Below are 18,344 nucleotides of genomic sequence, written 5' to 3'. Positions count from 1 at the left end.
TATATATATATATATATATATATATATATATATCAGGACGATATAAAACTGGTGAAAAAGAAGTAATGAAAGTGGGATCTGAAAAAAGACCTGGGAGTGATTATCACAAAAGATATGTCCCCTGACAAACATATAAACAAAATTGTCGGCGAAACCTATAACTTGGTAAGATCAGTAAAAGTGGCTTTTACCTACTTGGATGAAGAAACGGTAAAGAAAATACTAGTCATATTCATAAGGCTTAAATTGGAGTACGTAACGACACAATGGTCACCCAGCACAAAAAAGAATATAAAGAAGATTGAAAGAATCCAGAGAGCAACTGCGAAGATGGCCCCAGAACTAACAAAACTCTCATATGAAGAAAGATTGTTAAAACTGGAGTTGCCAACTCTGGAACAAAGAGGAGAAAGAGGTGATTTGTTGACCATCTACAGAAATATGAAAAGCATGGAAGTCCTTGATAGAGAAGACTTATTAAATTGGGATAAGAGAAACACAAGAGGACATGGAAAGAAACTCAAAAAGGATAGTTATAGATGAGACCTGACAAAAAACAGCTTTCCCCAGTGGTTCTTAACCTGTGGGGAATTCCCCACTGGTGGGGAATGGCGGAGTTGCCAAGTGGGGAATGACCGGTCGGACAGAAGAACCAGTCTTTTTTTTTTTTTTTTTTTTTTAATCGATGTGTTTTTGTTTCTTTTTGTTTATTTCTGGTGTCTTCTTGTTGTCACCGATGCTGTGGTGGGAAATGGAGAGTTGGCTCACTAAAAGTGGGGAATTGGAGAAAAAAGGTTAAGAACCCCTGTATTAGACGAAACAACAGTGTGCGCAAAAAACAATACAAGAATTTAAGAGCAAACTAGATACGGAGAGATACAAAGACGGGACACTACGAGCATATTTCCCCTTCCCGTAAGATACAACTAGGTAAAGAGAACTAGGTAAATACACACGCACGCACGACACACACACACACACACACACACACACACACACACACACACACACACACACACACACACACACACACACACACACACACACACACACACACACACACAGTATATACACATAAGTCTATTTGCGTTTAGTTAACCCACCTCTCGCTAGTAATTTGTCCAGTTGCAGAAGAGAAAAGAGGGGGAGAGGACTGGACTCTGGCACAGGACAGAGGAATGGGTGATGAGGAGGTAAGGCAGCCAAAATGTGTTGGAAAGTTGGAACAAATGTTTGGGGGGGGGAGGTAAAGTTTAATAAAAAAAAAAACATATGTGAATATCCCACTGTAGATGTAAAAGTACTTAATATATCAAGCATTAGTTAGGCATTCTAGAATTCTGTCAACTTTGCTAGTTTCCATAATATGCAAATAACTACATATTACTAGGAAAATAGCATCTAGAGAATAATTGGAAAGCGTAGTTATACAAGGAGATATAGGCTGATTTACGTTCACATACACTACAGTTATTACATTAGTAATCCTAATGAAACACCATTTAACGATTTCCATTTGTAAGTCAATACAATGCAAAGTTATGATAATGCAACTACTATGATCCAGACATATACGGTAAATCGAACCAGTCATGAAAGTACGGATGTGTAAAAACAAGGTAAACACATATGCACACACCCACACACCCACACCCACACACACACACATGCACGCGAACACACGGAAACACAAAACACACACACACACACACACGGAAATATATATCATGTAGATTATATAGATTAAGTTGGAACTGTACATGAATTTGTGTCTAGGTATGTTAGAAAATTAGAAAACAGGACACGGGACCCCATGAGCGTTGATCCTTTCCTGTGTACTACAGTTAGGTAAATACACACACACAGGGAAACACAAACGTACACACATACACGCACTCAGACACACACACGGAAACACAAACAGACACACACTTTTACGCACGAATGCACACAAACATAAATACATAAACGCAAACACACACACACACACACACACACACACACACACACACACACACACACACACACACACACACACACACACACACACACACACACACACATATATATATATATATATATATATATATATATACATATATACATATATATATATATATATATATATATATATGTATATATATATATATATATACATATATATATATATATATAAACATATATATATATATAAGTTCATATGTGTGCACGAGCACAAGCACGTCATTCCATGGCTGGTTGGACGAAGCAAAGCCTTGTACGAGAACCGATTTGGTCAAGTGGGTCTGGTTCTATTAGCCTAGCTGCTTCAAGCACAGACTGAGTTTTGCACGATTCCTGCAGTTATTACAAATGTTTTTCCCGATGTCGCTAGTTGTGAATGAGTTATAAATTCCTTATAACTAGCTTTACTTCTCTAAGTAATGAATATGGCATCACAGACTACTTGAGTCCAGAAATACCCGGTGCCTTGGTGGAGGATGATTTCTTCCTCACTTGTGGTGGTGACGTCTTTACGTACCTTGGTGCAGTTTGTTCCGTCCGGCAGGACGAATGGGGGTGTGGGACCCGGGGGACCCCTATCTCCTCTCTCACCCTTGGGTCCTATCAAACCTGGCTGGCCCGCAGATCCCTGAAGTCCTCGTTCTCCTGTGCCTCCTTTAGGACCCTGCGGCCATGGAGAAGGATATTGACTCTGATTACGAAGTTGTTAACTATCAACAAATGCGATTAATAGCATAAGGTCAAAGGTATGCAGTGAAAGGTACATTTCATGTGATTGTTTTAAGAGAAGACGAGGACCAGGCCAATAGAAACTGTGGGTTTTCAAACTTGCGTAATGTGTTGAGAGTGTAGTTTAGGGCAATACCTTTCTTAGGTCACCCTCGACCTCCCAAAAGATCTAAAACCTCGGAGATTGCCTTCTGGCCACGTCAAACGATATATATATATATATATATATATATATATATATATATATATATATATATATATATATATATATATATATATATATTTGGCTTAAAAGGAATTCCTAGGTATCAATCTTCATTGTCAATTGGGAATTTCATCGACTGAAAACCTGTGGCGTCACGCCTGCTAGCAAGAATCCCCAGTAACCCTGCCATATCTGTCTCTGCGTCGTATTGGCGTGTGACTTTTTTTTTTTTTTTTTTTTTTTGGTCGGCGGGTGAAGGTAGTAGAAAAGGGGGAAGGGGTAATCACAGACTTTCAGTTCTATTTGTACTTGAAAGTGGAGGCAGTAAAAAGCTACAGAGTTTGTAGCGAGTCCGAAAATCGAGTGCTGGCCCCTTGGGCCTGCACCTCTAAATGGAAGTGAGGAAGTTGACAGGATTTGAGGATGGACACCAGGGATATGAATCTCTCCGACGTCCTTCTCACAATGAAAAGTTAACCTCTTCAACACCTTCAAAACAAGGTGACATACTAAATCACTCCCGTCTTCTCTAACAGGAGAGAGGGAGAGAGATGAAAATATCTACTCACCTAGAGAGATGATCCTGGGAGGCAAGGAGCTCTGCCTCTCCCAGTCCGTCCCACCTTCCTGTATAGTATACAGTATATACAGTCGTTTCACTCTACTCCCTTCACCCCCTGTTTCTTCCTCTTTCTCTCTGTCTCTTTTCTTCCTCGTTTCTGTCTGTGTGTGTGTGTCTGTCTGTCCCTCCTCCTCTCCGTCCCTTTTTCCTCTCTGTTCTGCCAAAGTTTGTGTACGGGTACGCCAGTGACAATGCTCTCTTTCCAACAAAGAAATCCGTCTTCCCAATGCTTTTCGCACAATAATTACCCCCAGAGAGATGAAGAGGGACGGGACAGAAATAAATAAAGAAAGAAAACAGAAAAAAAAAACATACGCCTGGTCCAGGAAGACCGTCCAGTCCAGGCAGACCGGGGGGACCTCGATCGCCCTTGCCGCCCTCGGGTCCTATCACTCCGGGGGGACCAGCTACGCCGGGAGGACCCGGCGGTCCAGGCTTACCAGCGCCTCCAATGGCTTCTGTGGGGATTACAGGGAAGACTGGATGAGTGAAATGTAAATTTAAAACAATTATGTTACCAGCTTGTCTCCTGCATAGATTCGATGGAATAAATAAGATAAAAGAATAAATGATTAGATAAATCTAATGGAATAATCAGGATAAAACATAATGAATAAGAACCAACTCATAAAGTAAAAGAGAAATTATGCATACACTTTTTTTATCCTAAATGAAGCTGGGTGGCAATGGCTTTAACAGTGATGGAAGACCGGTCTTTGACGTCTATAAGTCTTGACTAGGACACAAATTCATGCAGATACGTTTGGCAGTGAATATACGAGTATACGCACGCATGCACGCACGCAAACACATGCACACACACACACGGCCCGGTGGCGGATTGGTAAGGCACTGGCCTCACAAGCTGGAGAACCGGGGTTCGATTCCCCGGCCGGGCGGAGACAAGTTGGGTTTGTCTCCTTTCACGTGTAGCGCTACCCCTGTTCACCTAGCAGCGAGTAGGTACGGGACGTTAGTCAAGGTGTGTGGAGTGTGAGTGGTCTCAGACCTACCCAGAGATCTGCTATTAATGAGCTCTGAGCTCACTGCCGTAGGGTGGTGTCTGGCTGTCTCGAAAAGAGGCTGCAGCAGATCCGAGGTGAATACACACACACACATACACACACACGACTCGGTGGCGCAGTTGGTAGAGCGCTGAACTGCTACTATAATGGCCCGTAGTTCTTGGTTCGAATCCTGCCCAGGGCCGAAATTATTTCGGTACCGCTGCGCTTCGGGTCGTTACTCTGACTCTCGTGGGCGGGGAGTTGGGGGTGTGTGCGTGTGTAAGGTCATAGCATTACCCATAGATCGGACCTACGAGCTCTGAGCTCTCTTCCTGGAGGGAAATAGCTGTCGATCACGAGTCCAACACGTGATCCAAAGACCAAGTGAATACACACACACACACACACATGAGGAATGAGCAAAGACATGAAAGCTCTTAGAGGAAGTCAAACCAAAAATTATAGGAGGACCGAAGACGAAAAAAAGCATTTTCTTTTTTTTTTTGCGAATTGTCAATCAGGTGAGGAAATGGTCTCAAAAAACAGAAAGGCAATATTGCAAAGGAAACTTAGAGTAGCATATACTAATCTTGATGGTTTATTATTGACTAAGTTGGAGTTAAATGACTACTTAAGGATAGACGAGCCTGATATTTTGTGCCTAATAGAAATTGAACTCCCCAAAAATGTTGATACACAGTTGGGGAACCACAGATACAACTTCTGGAGAGACAGAGTGTAGCGACGATCTACTGAGAATTGGAAGATGAGCCTATATACTGTATGTGTGCGCGTGTATGATTACGTACCTATATGTATTTATTCATGCCTTCGTATTCAGAACGATTTGTTCCACAATTTTTCGTTTGTTTCCATTGGGAGACCGCTTTTCCTCTAAACGTGTCTTCTCCCCTTTTCTTTGTGAACGAAACTTTTCTGTTCGTTCAGGCCTTCGCTTGTTTTTTTTTCTCGTCCGTAAGCTTACTGTATCGGTCTAAGAAATAGTTTCTTTGTTTTTAACCAATTCCTTCCTCCCTTTTCATTTCACAAGTAATAATAATGTTCAATTTTCCTTTGTTTTGTTATACTTCACAGGATTTTGTGTTAATTTTTTGTCTTAGCCACCTTTTTTTGTTTTTTAGAGGAACCATGGGGCAGGGTGTAACCTGACAGGGGTGACTGGAGCCAGAAAGGAGACAGTCAGAGACAAACTTTTTCAAAAGACAGACGTCTACGAGTGACCATATCCTCCACCAGCTGGAGTTATCGCCTCGAGCCGGCACAACCCTTAGTATTACGTTACAAACTGACGTGAGTATTCATCGCTTCCACCTGCTGGAGCTATCGCCACAAGCTGGCGCAACCCTTAGTATTACGTTACAAGCTGACGTGAGTATTAATCACCTCCACCAGCTGGAATTATCGCCACAAGCTGGCACAATCCTCAGTGTAAAGTCACGAGTTGACGTAAGTATTCATCACCCAGATTACTTCTATTAGTTCTAGAAAATCTGCCCAAAACGGAACCGGAGCCAGGTCGTCGGAGCCACTTTTTCTCCTCCTCCCCCTTCGTCTGCTGCCCAGAATTCACACAACCTAGCCCCATACCGGGATTGGATTTATCCTGCGGTAAGCACCCTACCTTCTTTGTTCCTCTATTAAGTCCTGCCTTTTTCGTAATAGACTAATTTTGAACATAAAATCCTTTGCAGTGCAATAACCGTAATAATTGTATAACCGGTGTTATCTTTTGTTATTTGTGCAATCCAAATGTTCTTCGGTCTAGACACTTCGGGACCTATAGGTCGATTATTACTTAAGTCAGTGAGTTGACGTATAATTTCAAACCTAGACCTAGCCAGGCATTTCAATTTTGTTATTCCAGTCTAACATTTGAATCTCCTTTTGTTAAATTCTACGCCACACGCTACGCCACACGCTACGCCACACGCTACGCCACACGTCACGCCACGCGTCACGCCACACGTCACGTCACACGTCACGTCACACGTCACGTCACACCGTCATCACATCACACCGTCGTCACATCACATCACGACACGTCAATTTCACGTCGCGTTCTCCTCTCGACCCCAGTCTAACCCACTTAGTGATTTCAATCTTTGGTTCATATTCTTGCCGATTGTTTTTCTATTAGGCCTGAACGTTTATGCTAATTTCGATTTCCAGCTTGGAGCCACGGGGTTCCGGTCTTACTTATCCAACGAATCCACCTTCCGAGGACTTCCAGCCAGGTTTCTCCGTCACCTCCTTACAAGACAATTTCTAATATTTTATGAAATATCTTGTTAACACCATTAAGAATTATATATGTATATTTTGTGCATTCACACATGCTATTTTCTTGTTCCTTCTATATTGTGTACCTCATCCATATTGCGACCGAGTGGTCCTCGGTCATGACAGAACTGGCGCCCAGAACTCTGTAAAAGTACATATTATTGTGAATTTTATTTGTTACCCTAAATTGCTCCAGTGGGTCTATAATGGCCTAGTATTCTTCCAATCTCCTCCCACTGTGTCTATCCGAGCCTCGCGACGATTCAGCTCGTCGCCGTCACAAATACCCTGCACCTAGACTATTGAAAAGTTTTCCAACCAGAACCCTGAGGTTTGGGTCTATTAAGGTGTGTGTGTGTGGTACAGATGGGAGTAAAAGGGAAGAGGTAGGCAGTTTGTTTGTGAGAAAGAAGATAGATTTGTTGGCATTAAGTGAAACTAAGTTGAAAGGGAGGGGTGACTTTGAGTTTGGGAGTGTAGAGGGTAGGGTGCCGGGAGTGAGGAGAGGACAAAGAAGGGAAGGGATGGGTCAACTAGTAAGTGAAGATGCGGGTAAGTGAGTGGTGGAGTGGAGGGAGGTTTCTTCAAGGTTAATGTTGATAAAGGTGAAACTGAGAGGGAAGATGCGGGTCTTTGTAAGCACATATGGGCCTAGTAGTGACAAGAGTATAGAGGAAAGGGAGGATTTTTGGACAGATTTAAATGAGTGTGTAGAGAGTTTGGGAGGAATATCAATGTAGTGGTATTGGGAGATCTGAATGCTAGAGTAGGAGATGAACCAATAGATGGAGTTGTTGGGAAGTGTGGAACGCCAGGCAAAAATCATAGAGAAGAGTTAATGGTGGATATTTGTTTAGAGAGTTGATGATAGCTAACATAGTGTTAAGGAAGAAAGTCAAGCATAAGTACACATGGGAGAGGGCGGTGGATGGAAGTGTGGTTGATAAAGAATTAATGGATTATGTAGTGGTATCTAGGAAAAAAAGTAGGAAGAATTCTGGATATCCATATTATTAGGGGAGAGAATGGGGGAATATCAGATAATTTTTTGGTGGAAGGTAAGTTGAAAGTGAAGGATAGGTGGAGAAAGAGGAAAATGAAGGTGATGGGAGAGGAAAATGAAGGAAAAATAAGAAAAGGTGTGGTGCAAGTAGCTTTGGAAATAATAAGAACAGATAAGGTACCTAGGCTTAATGGATGTCATGCGGAGTGTCTGAAGAAGGGAGGTACAGTAATAATAGACTGACTAGTGAGGTTGTTTAATGTGTGTCTAAGGGAGGGTAGAGTGCCGGAAGACTGAAGGATTGCTGTATAGTTCCACTTTACAAGGGAAAAGGGGACAAATATGAGTGTAGTAGTTTCAGAAGGATCAGTTTGTTGGGTGTAGTTGGGAAGGCTTATGGGAGAGTATTAGAAGAACAAAGGGAGTAATTGGTGAGGAATAGCGTGGGTTTAGGAAAAATAGGGGTTGCGTGGATCATATTTTTGTGATAAGGCAGATATGCGAGAAAGCTTTAGGAGAAGGTAAAGATTTTTTTTTTGGCCTTTATGGGCATGGAAAAGGCTTATGACAGGGTAGACAGGAGGGGCACTCTGGGAAGTTTTGCAAATATATGGTATTGGGGGAAAGCTGTTAAGGGAAGCCAAGAGTTTTCACGAGAATATTAGAACCTGTGTTAGAATGGGTAATGGAGAGAGTGAGTGATTTAAGGTAAAGGTGGGACTGCAACAGGGATATGTCATGTCGTCATGGCTGTTCAATGCATACATGGATAGGGTAGTGCAGGAGGTAAGGCGAGGGAAATGGGCAGGGGACTGGAGATGGTTAAAGAAAACGGGGAGAAGTGGAAGGTGAGCTAGTTGTTGTTTGCTGACGACACTGCGCTTGTGTCAGTGTCAGAGGAAGGATTAAAGAAATTAGTGACGGAGTTTGGGAAGGTATGTGGTAGGAGAAAGTTGAAGGTAAATGTAGATAAAAGCAAGTTGATGAGATGTACAAACAAGGGTAGAAGAATTAGTGAGTTGGAAGCAAGTCTAAAAGGAGGGAGGCTGGAGGAAGGGGTATTTAGGGTCGAATGTGTTACAAAAGGGAGGAGTGGAGGTTGAAGTAAATTGAAGATTGAGAGAAGCAAGTAAATACCTTGGGGGATTAAAAAGTGTTATAAGAAATAGGGATCTGGGAATGGATGCAAAAAGGAGTGCGGTGACTGTGCCGACGGCATTATATGGGGCAGAAATTTGGAATTTAAAAGAGGCAAAGAGGAAAAGTATAAATATTTTTGAGATGAGATATCTGAGAAGTATGGTAGGGGTTACTAGGTTAGATAGAGTGAGAAAAAAAGGAAGTGAGGAGAGCGAAGTGGAAAAGGAGATGACAGATAGGGCAGATGAAATATTATTGGGATGGTTTGGACACATGGATAGAATTAGTGAAGAAAGATTAATAAAAGAGGTGTAGAAGGTAGAGATGAAGTCAGTGAACTTGAGGGGACGACCGAGGATGAGATGGATGGATGGGGTGAAAGGAGCGTTGAACAAGGGGGGAATGTCTGTTGAGCAAGGAAGGAAGAAGGCATGAGATAGGAATGTGTGGGGAGTTATTGTGTGTACATGATACTGTTATGCAAGGAAGGGAGGGGCTGAGGGTGGAGGGTAGGGAGTGCTTACGTGCGAATGATATTTTGACCCAGACCGAAAGGATTTTCCCCCGCCTTCTTGTTTTCTGCAAATCTGATTAAGTGAAACGGCCTTGCTGTAGATGTACTGTGTCTTGCTACATTGCTCCAGACCCAGGGCAGAGGGCAGGATACAGTGATGACCCGTCATCCATGAGGAGCTAAGATGAGAGTGGAGGAGAGGTGGTAGATAGAAGTGGAATGGGCGGGAGAAGGTACGTGCCTTTGATTTGGCTACCTCCCTAATAAAGGGGAAAAAGCTCATAGTATTTGGATAGAGATCTTCGGTCAGTCGTTATAGACACGAGCATCTGGGTGGCTGTCATGAAAATAAATGGTATCATCTCATTTTGTACTTTGCAAAGCAGCAATCAAATGAAAAAGTTAGTCGCTTTGGTATAATGATGAACAAAAACTTAAAAACAAATGTATCTATATACCAATTTTTTCCTCCTTATAAGAAGGTGGCCAAGTCAAAAGGCATGTACCGACTCCCACCCATTCCACTCCCATCCACCATAGCTCTTTGTGGATGGAGGGTCATCCCTGTTTCCCGCCCACCATCCAGGGGTCAGAAGCAATGCAGTAAGACACAGCATATAGTCTCAAAATCATATATATGTATTTTTGGCAAGAGGTTAACAGTATATACTCTTAAATTACTTTGGAGCTTTGCAAAACATAACTGCACTGATCTGAGTCTCAAAAACCTGCTAGAGGCTAACCGGTCGACGACCATCACTGTATAGGGATATGAAGAACAAGTGCAACACATCTATCCTGGGAAATGGCGCATGCACGACAACACTGTGCTTTCTCATGCACCTCGAGGGAATGAAAATAAACACCCGAGTTTCTTCATGGCAGTGATGCACTTTTCACGTTCTGTTCCGGTGAGCATAAACATACCAACATGCATGCCAAGAAGCCACTTTCCCCCATCGTAAGAGGGGTGGTATAATCAAAGCCCCCCACACCCGTTCAAACAACCCCATTCGTCGTTTCTCTCATCTTAGCATCTCGTGGATGAAGGGTCACCCCGCCATCTCCCATCACACCGTTCGCGTCAGAGGTAATGTGGCGATACACAGGGTTTTGACCAGAAGGCCCAACAGTCAGAAAAGGTTTACCCCCTTTGCTATATGACGACCCACAAACACTCCAAAATAAACAGATAAGTAAATGAATAATTAGATAAAGTGATAAATAATAAATCAATAGATAAAGAAATTAATTAATAGATACATACATGCATAAATGAATAGATGAATAAATAAATTGATAAATAAATAGATAAATCTAGCTGAGGGAACATATTTAGGAACAAAATAGGGAGCTCCCTAAGATGAATAAATTAGCTTGATGTTCATTGGCAGAGAACTTGTGGTGTTCCAATAATGAAAAAGTTAATTCTGAAAGAGAAAACAACAAAATCAATAAAAGAAAACACACAACACTTGATCGCAACATTATGGAAACGAACATAAATCATAGAGGGAAATGAGGAGGTAAATGGATGAAATAATGTGCACAAGGACCAAAGTAAAAGAGCACTATCTGTACTATCGAGGAGTTCCATACAGGATAATGACCGCATGTTTTATGTAGTCGACGTTTTAGGGACTAGTGACATCCCTACTGACCAAGTCACTCGCCATTCTCTTATGACTAGGGACTCCACTCAAGGAAAGAATACTGATCACTTTGAACTTTCACTATTCCTCCGTTCTGCTATCCACCTTAAATGTATCATTTACCGCCTGTATGACTACTTCGATATGATAATGTTCCAAGGACAAAGGCACTGGATTTTGCCGACGAATTAATCCTACGTTGAAGGTAAGGAAGGTACGGGGCGATCAGTATTAGTAAAACGCGGCTGGGACATTTCAGGTCAGACTCTGACTCCATACTTTCATTTTGTACTGCCATGCTATGCTTTTACATCACACTGTTCCCTGTCCTTAGTTATTGGGTCGAACTAACGAGAGAGAGAGAGAGAAAGGAGCTCTAAAAGAGTCAGGAATCTTGGCGTATCGTGCCTTCATACTGCACAAAAATGAGATTTGTAATACAGATAGGCTGTTACGGGGCATTTGAGCATTATATCTCTTATTGCAATGGCACCTTCCCATTTCATCCCAGCGTTAATATTTTCGATTTCTTCAAGAGTCCTTGGGCAAAAACAGTCAGATTCTGGCGAGTCTTATGGGCAGATCTACTAAACGTCACTGGGTCTGGTGTTGTGTCAACACGAACAGTGGGATATTGTGATGCAATATAATCCTTCTGCTCTGGCACTGACCAGACATTGTGCAACGTACCTGAGGGTGAACAGACCCAACCCTGTCCCTCAGAATAGACTCGGGATCCGTCTTGCACCTGAACATCATGATCAGGGTGCTGAACGCATATCTTATGGAGTCAAGGCTTTTGGGACATCTCTGCGGACCAAGTCACTCAGCATTCTTTCATGATCAGAGGTTCTCCACTCTAAGATTATATGCCGGTCACTTTTATCTCCTACTATCCCTTCGTTCTGCTCTCTGTCTCAAATCTCTCCTTTGCCACTCCTATGACTGTGGTTCTTTGGTGTGATACTGTTCCCGAGGAGCGCTACACTCTGCTGATAAAATACCATCAGCTGGACAAAACCATCTGGCGCTTGTTGCAATAAAATGTGCTCAGTGTATCAGGGTACCGAAAGAGTTAATCCACTGCATACGTACCCCTCCCCCCTCCCACAGCCACCCACCCAGTCCACCACCTTCCTGGAAGGTCAAAGAATGAAGAAATAAATCAACCATGATATCGCATCGACAGAAACTCGTTCCTCAAGTAATGAGGAAGTGACGATTCAAGAAGGTCCTTCTAGTCATTCCCCAGCCAGAGGGGAAGAGGGAAACATGGGGGGATTCCCAGAGGGCCAATGGTCTGGGTATGACCAGCTCGCAATACATGTCAACTTTCAACAACTCGCGTCGGTCGGCGTCGTGCGTACCTCTGCTTTTCTTCTCCTGGTTAGGGTTGAAGAGGTTGAGATGCACGCGTTGGGTTCCTGGATCTCTTCCCCCGTATCCAGAATACCTGGTATCCCAAAACCGAAGATCTTCGTCGTCTGCAATAAAAGGTAACGCGCCCAAACCGCACGCGCGCGCGCATGCGCATCAGTTGAACGTAAGAAGTGAGCTGAAAGAACATGGGGTGATAGGGTCTGGGTGTTGACCTGTGAGGCTGAGCCCTGTGTAAGAGGTAATGTGGACACCATGGAAACTTTGAGCTGATACGGAAGTAGCAGGAATATGCATGAAACTAGAGTGAAAGTAATAGAGGCATACCTAATCTACATCTATGTTAAATACTAACTCAAGCATTTTGTATTAGTATCTTTAAGCATTAGCAAAGAAAATAAAGTCTTCTCCCCTGAAAAGGTAAACTATAGAAACTGCTTTCTTTAATGCAGCGTTTGCTGTGGTGCACTGGTGTACAGTATATACAAATACACTTATATGCGTATTCCACTCCACCGAGAAAGCGGTAGGGCTACAAAACACACACACACACACACACACACACACACACACACACACACACACACACACACACACACACACACACACACACACACAAGTTTCCAAGTCTCACACACGTAGATTATTGCTGGCAGAATGGATTGATTGCAAACTTTACGTTTCAAACACGCACGCCAGCTATCCTTTCATCCTATAGCTCTCTATCACGTCAATCAGTGGTGATATTGCCTCTTCTTTATTGTCTGTTACCCAGCTCCGTCTGGGCTTTGGAATGCGTAAGTTTTATGCAGTTAAGATTTGAGGGACTTGGGTAACATCCCCCGTATTCCTGATGGCTGAGCAGGTTAGAGGGCTGCCCACTTGCGACGGAGGTTGAGGTGATAGCAGTTCGAATTCTGCCACAAGCGAGTTGGACCAAGGGCATGGTTCATTGGATTTCACGCTTCAAAGTCCTCTGTAAGGGGCATCATCCTAGCCTCCTGATAGGAGGAATTCACCAGGTTAAACGTATTCAGTAACATCCCTACGAACTAAGTCACTAGATAATAATTTATGACTGGAAACTAGTCTCCTCTAAAAAGGGAAATGCATAAAAAAACAACTAATAGAATTAACAAATAAACACGTTAATGGAGATAGGAATAAATAATTGAATAAGTGAATAAAAAAGCCGATTATTTCTACTTCCTACATGTTTGTTCTGATATCTTAAAACTTTCTTTTGCCACTTCTATGGCGTTCACTCTTCTTTACGAGGGATAGAAAACACTGGCGAAATACGAATCCCATTATTCAGTATATTCTAGATGCCTTACCCTCCTCTTTAACAGTTCTGACTCCTTGATAATCTTCCTTTATTCAATCCACTTTCTCTCTGCTCTTTTCCTCCGTGTGTTCTATACCTCTTTTGCATGCTCTATTCTTCCAAAAATTTCCTTGAGAGCTATTGTCATTTCTTTTTTCAATCTCTCGAGCCCTTCTACTCTCTTACCATTCTTTTCATATCTTTGTTACCCACCTGTCTCTGAATCCAGTCTCGCCCTAATGAAATATTCATTAGCTGGCGCATACCAATAGCAAGGAGCCGCTTTGCAACACTGGTTATTGTATGTACACCCACCATGGACGCAGATGAGGACATGAAAGATCAATGCTACAAACAGCTCCACTTAATCGTACAAGCTGTCCATCACAAAGATAAAAGCATCCTTCTCGGGGACTTCAACGCCAGAGTCGGCTGCAGTCATTATCTATGAAAAGAAGTCATTGGACGCCATGGAGTTGGTAAATGTAATGATAATGGCGTGCGTCTTCTGAATTTTTGCTCCCAGCATGAACTGGCTACCACAAATATAATGTTCCAGCTCACTAATATGTTTAAAACGACCTGGATGCATCCTAGGTCTAAATCTTGGCACCTTCTGGACTATGTTATTGTGCGTCATCATTGCGAGGTGTGAAAGACGTGCTCATCGCGTGTCCCATGCCAGGAACCGACGGATGGACTGACCATCGCCTCGTTCGATTGTTTCTAAAACTACGCATCCGGTGCGTCGACAGGCACAGCTGAAACGGATAAAGATCAGTGTCCTCAACGATCTAGGAAAACGTGCAACCCTACTAGAAGAACTCGCCGTACTGCTCACTGTCTCAGATCTCAACGATGTCCCTGCAACAAAAGATGACCTGACTGTGAGGTGGGACACCGTGAATGGCATATTCCATGATGTCTCTTGGAGTATAATCGGCATTGCAAAAATGGAGAAACCGTGACCAGTTCGATGAGCGAGTGGAGGACATATCTGCTGGAGAGAGAGAGAGAGAGAGAGAGAGAGAGAGAGAGAGAGAGAGAGAGATGCACTTAGGAAATCAAATACCTGCAAAACTTACAAAAGCAGGCTCAAGGATCAAGGGCGAAAACAGATCCATGCGAACTAGACCAAACGCGGACGCGAAATTCAAGGCTTCGCCGTTGCAGGGAACCAAAGAAACACCTTCTGCCCTGTTCGGAGAGCTGGTGGAACCAAACTTATTACGGAGAAGACAAAAACCCTAGATCGTTGGCCGAAAACTACGGGGAACTTCTCAACGACGTACCCGGCCTCCCTCTCATGACTGGACTAGACGATTGAAATGAAACAGCTGGCCCTGATGCCATCGCAACTGAATTACTGAAATTTGGTGAATATACGGTCATGAACTGTCTGCAAAAACCGAAGGTGACTGGGGATACAGTTCATGAACTGCAATATGACACGGCCTCCTACAAAGAGAACCTTCAGCGCACCGTCAATGCCATTGCAGATGTGTATGCGGACGATCTGGACTTTACATTAACATTGACAAAAACCGAAGTTCTTACTATGAACCTCCTCCACACACACAGACACACACACATACATCAACAACCAACTAATAAAGAACGTCCAGCAGTTCACATACCCAGGTTCCGTACTGACAGAGTCCTGCGACCTGACAGGTGAGGTACAACGACGCATTGGTCTGGCTTCCGCTACTTTTGGAAGGCTGTCAAACTCAGGTAGTTACTGAGTGGGGCCCTCACGGTCACCACCAAAGTGTCTGCGCACAAAGTAGTCTATCCGTCCTCCAGTACGGCAGGGTGTCGTGGGTGCCTTAGCAATGCCACATAAAGGTGATTGGAGGCCTTCCACACCAGGTGTCTACAGCGCATACTGGGACTCAAGGTGGTGGCACAAGAACCTAAATCCGGAAACACGCTCACGAGCTCGAACTCACCCCCTCAAGACCATACTAATGCAACGCCAATTACACTGGGTGGGGCATACTATACGCATGCCTGAGGACAGGCTTCCTTGCAAGGTTCTCTATGGGGAGTTCGCTTTAGGCAGACGGCAGGCGGTGGTTGTGGGGATTTGGCCCACGCAAGCGCGTTAAAGATCACATGAAGACATCGCTAGAGAAATGTGGCATCGAGCCGAACAAACTGGAACCACTTGCCGCCAACTGTCAATCGTGACGCAACACCTGCCGCCTTGGGACGGAGAGAGCAGTTCACGCTCGGCTACACCATCGCAACAAAGTAACAGCGACGAAGCCGGCGCGCCCCACGGAATCCAGACGGTCACTTCACCAGTGGCGTTTGCGTCCGCGGCTGCAAATCCAGAATCGGACTCTCCAGCCACCAACGAGTCCAGCAGATGCAGACGAGCTAAACCCAAACCAAAGAATTTTTAGTCATTCTGATAGTCAAGCAAGGGGTGATGTCATCATTGCCTGTGAAGTACAATTTTGAGCAAATTAAGTGTGTCTGTGTGTATTCACCTAGTTGTATTTACCTAGTTGTATTTTACGGGACGAGAGTTATGCTCGTAGTGACCCGTTTTCGTATCTCTCCACATCCAGTTTATTCTTAAAATCGTGTATAGTTTTGGCATTCACTGTTACTTCGTTCAGTTTGTTCCAGACGTCAATCACTCTATGAGGGAAGCTATTCTTTTTCAGGTCTCTTCTGTAGCTGTCTTTCTTTAGTTTCTTTTCGTGTCCCCTTGTTTCTCTTCTGTCCCACTTTGTGTGTGTGTGTGTGTGTGTGTGTGTGTGTGTGTGTGTGTGTGTGTGTGTGTTTGTGTGTGTGTGTGTGTGTGTGTGTGTGTGTGTGTGTGTGTGTGTGTGTGTGTGTGTGTGTGTGTTTGTGTGTGTGTGTGTTTGTGTGTGTGTGTGTGTGTGTGTGTGTGTGTGTGTGTGTGTGTGTGTGTGTGTGTTTGTGCATGCGTGTGTGTGTACATGAATGTGTGTGTTCATGTACCGGTATGTGTAGGCATGCGTGTATATGTACATGCATGTGTGTGTGCTGCATGCATACTTGTGCCTGTGTGTGTGTGTGTGCGTGTGTGATATATCATGTCAAAGTGGTTTCACTTAGAATAGTAATCCTTCCGTTGCAATTCAGGGCATTTCCAAACGACTTCTTTCATCTGTGGGTAATTCTCTTCGAAACAACCAATTTGATAACTTTTAAGACTTTAATACTTATCCTAGCTGTTATCAAGCCATTTCGTTCAGGTCGGGAGAAAGTCCCTCCGAGGCAAACCGATTACAACAGACACTAAAAACATGAAGTTGGATGCACGATAAATCTAGAATGTGGATTAGGAGGGAGTGCCCTACTGTGAGAGCCTGTTTAAGGGGGAACTGTTAAATCTGAAAGGGATCTAGAAGGAATCTTTTACCACAGCAATCTACAGGAAACACTAGATAGTACCGTGTTATGTTAAGATTAGCTAGTCAGTATCTGTAGAAACTGTAAACAAAATTGCATATAGATGCCATGATGCAGAGCAAATGGAGACATATATTTGTATACTATAAAACATGGCACAAAAAGTCAGGCAAAATATTTCTGTGCTCATATGTAAACAAACATACAGACATAACAAATATGCAAACACATATGCACATGCAATAATACATATGCACATGCAATAATACACTCCCAAACTCATACCCGCCCCTCCCTCTCAACTTAGTTTCACTCAGTGCCAACACATCCATCTTTCTTCTCACAAACATACTGCCTATATCTTCTAATTGACTCTTATCTGTAACACATCCACGCACATTAAAAGACCCAAGCCTTTGGGTACTGGTTAGAAAATTCCTAGACCCTCTTATGCCTTTACTTTTTTTTTTTTAAGAATATCCCCTGTGGGGCTACAGGAGAAAGGAGGCCTAATCCTAATCCCCGTCCCGTTTTTGTCGCCTCTTACGATTCAAGTGGGAAGATTTGGTGGCAGTATTCTTTCCCCCTACCATTTAAATAATTCTTCTGTCACTGCAACATGTGAGTTCCTTTACACTCGAAAAGTTATGCACGCATACATGTGATCCGTGTGTGTGTTTGTGTATGGGCGTGTGTGTATGCATTTGTTACCATGCGTGCGTTTGTGTGACAGTCACACTAAAGGTGATAAAGGCAAAGAGCATTAAATGAAAAAAAAAAAAAGCGACAGAAGGTCAGAAGAACGAAGAGGCGATGGGTGCAAAAGGTGTTTGTGTTATTTCCGACAGCTCCATAGCTTTTCGGTCGAGAGAAATCGCGTGGTGGGAACGTGAATCTCTAGCCTCGGGTTCGTTCAGCATGTCTAAAGACTGCCTGTTCTTGAATGTACGTAGTGTGTTCCTTGGGAAGCCATTAGGTAAGGAAATAGGGATGTCTGTTCTCTGGGTCTTTTATTTTTTTCTTTTTTTTTGTGGAATGGTGAGACAGGGTATGGAAGAGGCGAGGAACCG

The 18,344-nt window shown here is 43.3% G+C and overlaps 1 protein-coding gene across 6 annotated transcripts in view; it reads right to left on the bottom strand.

Annotated features, from left to right (window-relative positions):
* LOC143038861 (uncharacterized) overlaps positions 1 to 18,344 on the bottom strand; it is a 603,232-nt gene that overhangs the window by 46,170 nt on the left and 538,718 nt on the right. For 5 of the 6 annotated variants that reach the window (XM_076208495.1, XM_076208497.1, XM_076208500.1 and 2 more), the window contains 3 exons: positions 12,545 to 12,661; positions 3,876 to 4,018; positions 2,522 to 2,668 (listed from right to left, as the gene is read on the bottom strand). In XM_076208495.1, the coding sequence (XP_076064610.1) occupies positions 2,522 to 2,668; positions 3,876 to 4,018; positions 12,545 to 12,661 (407 nt within the window). The remainder of the gene's footprint in view (positions 1 to 2,521; positions 2,669 to 3,875; positions 4,019 to 12,544; positions 12,662 to 18,344) is intronic. The other variant, XM_076208499.1, reaches the window with a different exon arrangement.

Source organism: Oratosquilla oratoria, chromosome 25 (assembly GCF_046742065.1).
Source record: "Oratosquilla oratoria isolate Oo_2021 chromosome 25, ASM4674206v1, whole genome shotgun sequence".
NCBI classification, from domain to species: domain Eukaryota; kingdom Metazoa; phylum Arthropoda; class Malacostraca; order Stomatopoda; family Squillidae; genus Oratosquilla; species Oratosquilla oratoria.
The sequence above is the reverse complement of the archived record's forward strand: the minus strand, read 5'-3'. Positions and strand labels throughout refer to the sequence as shown.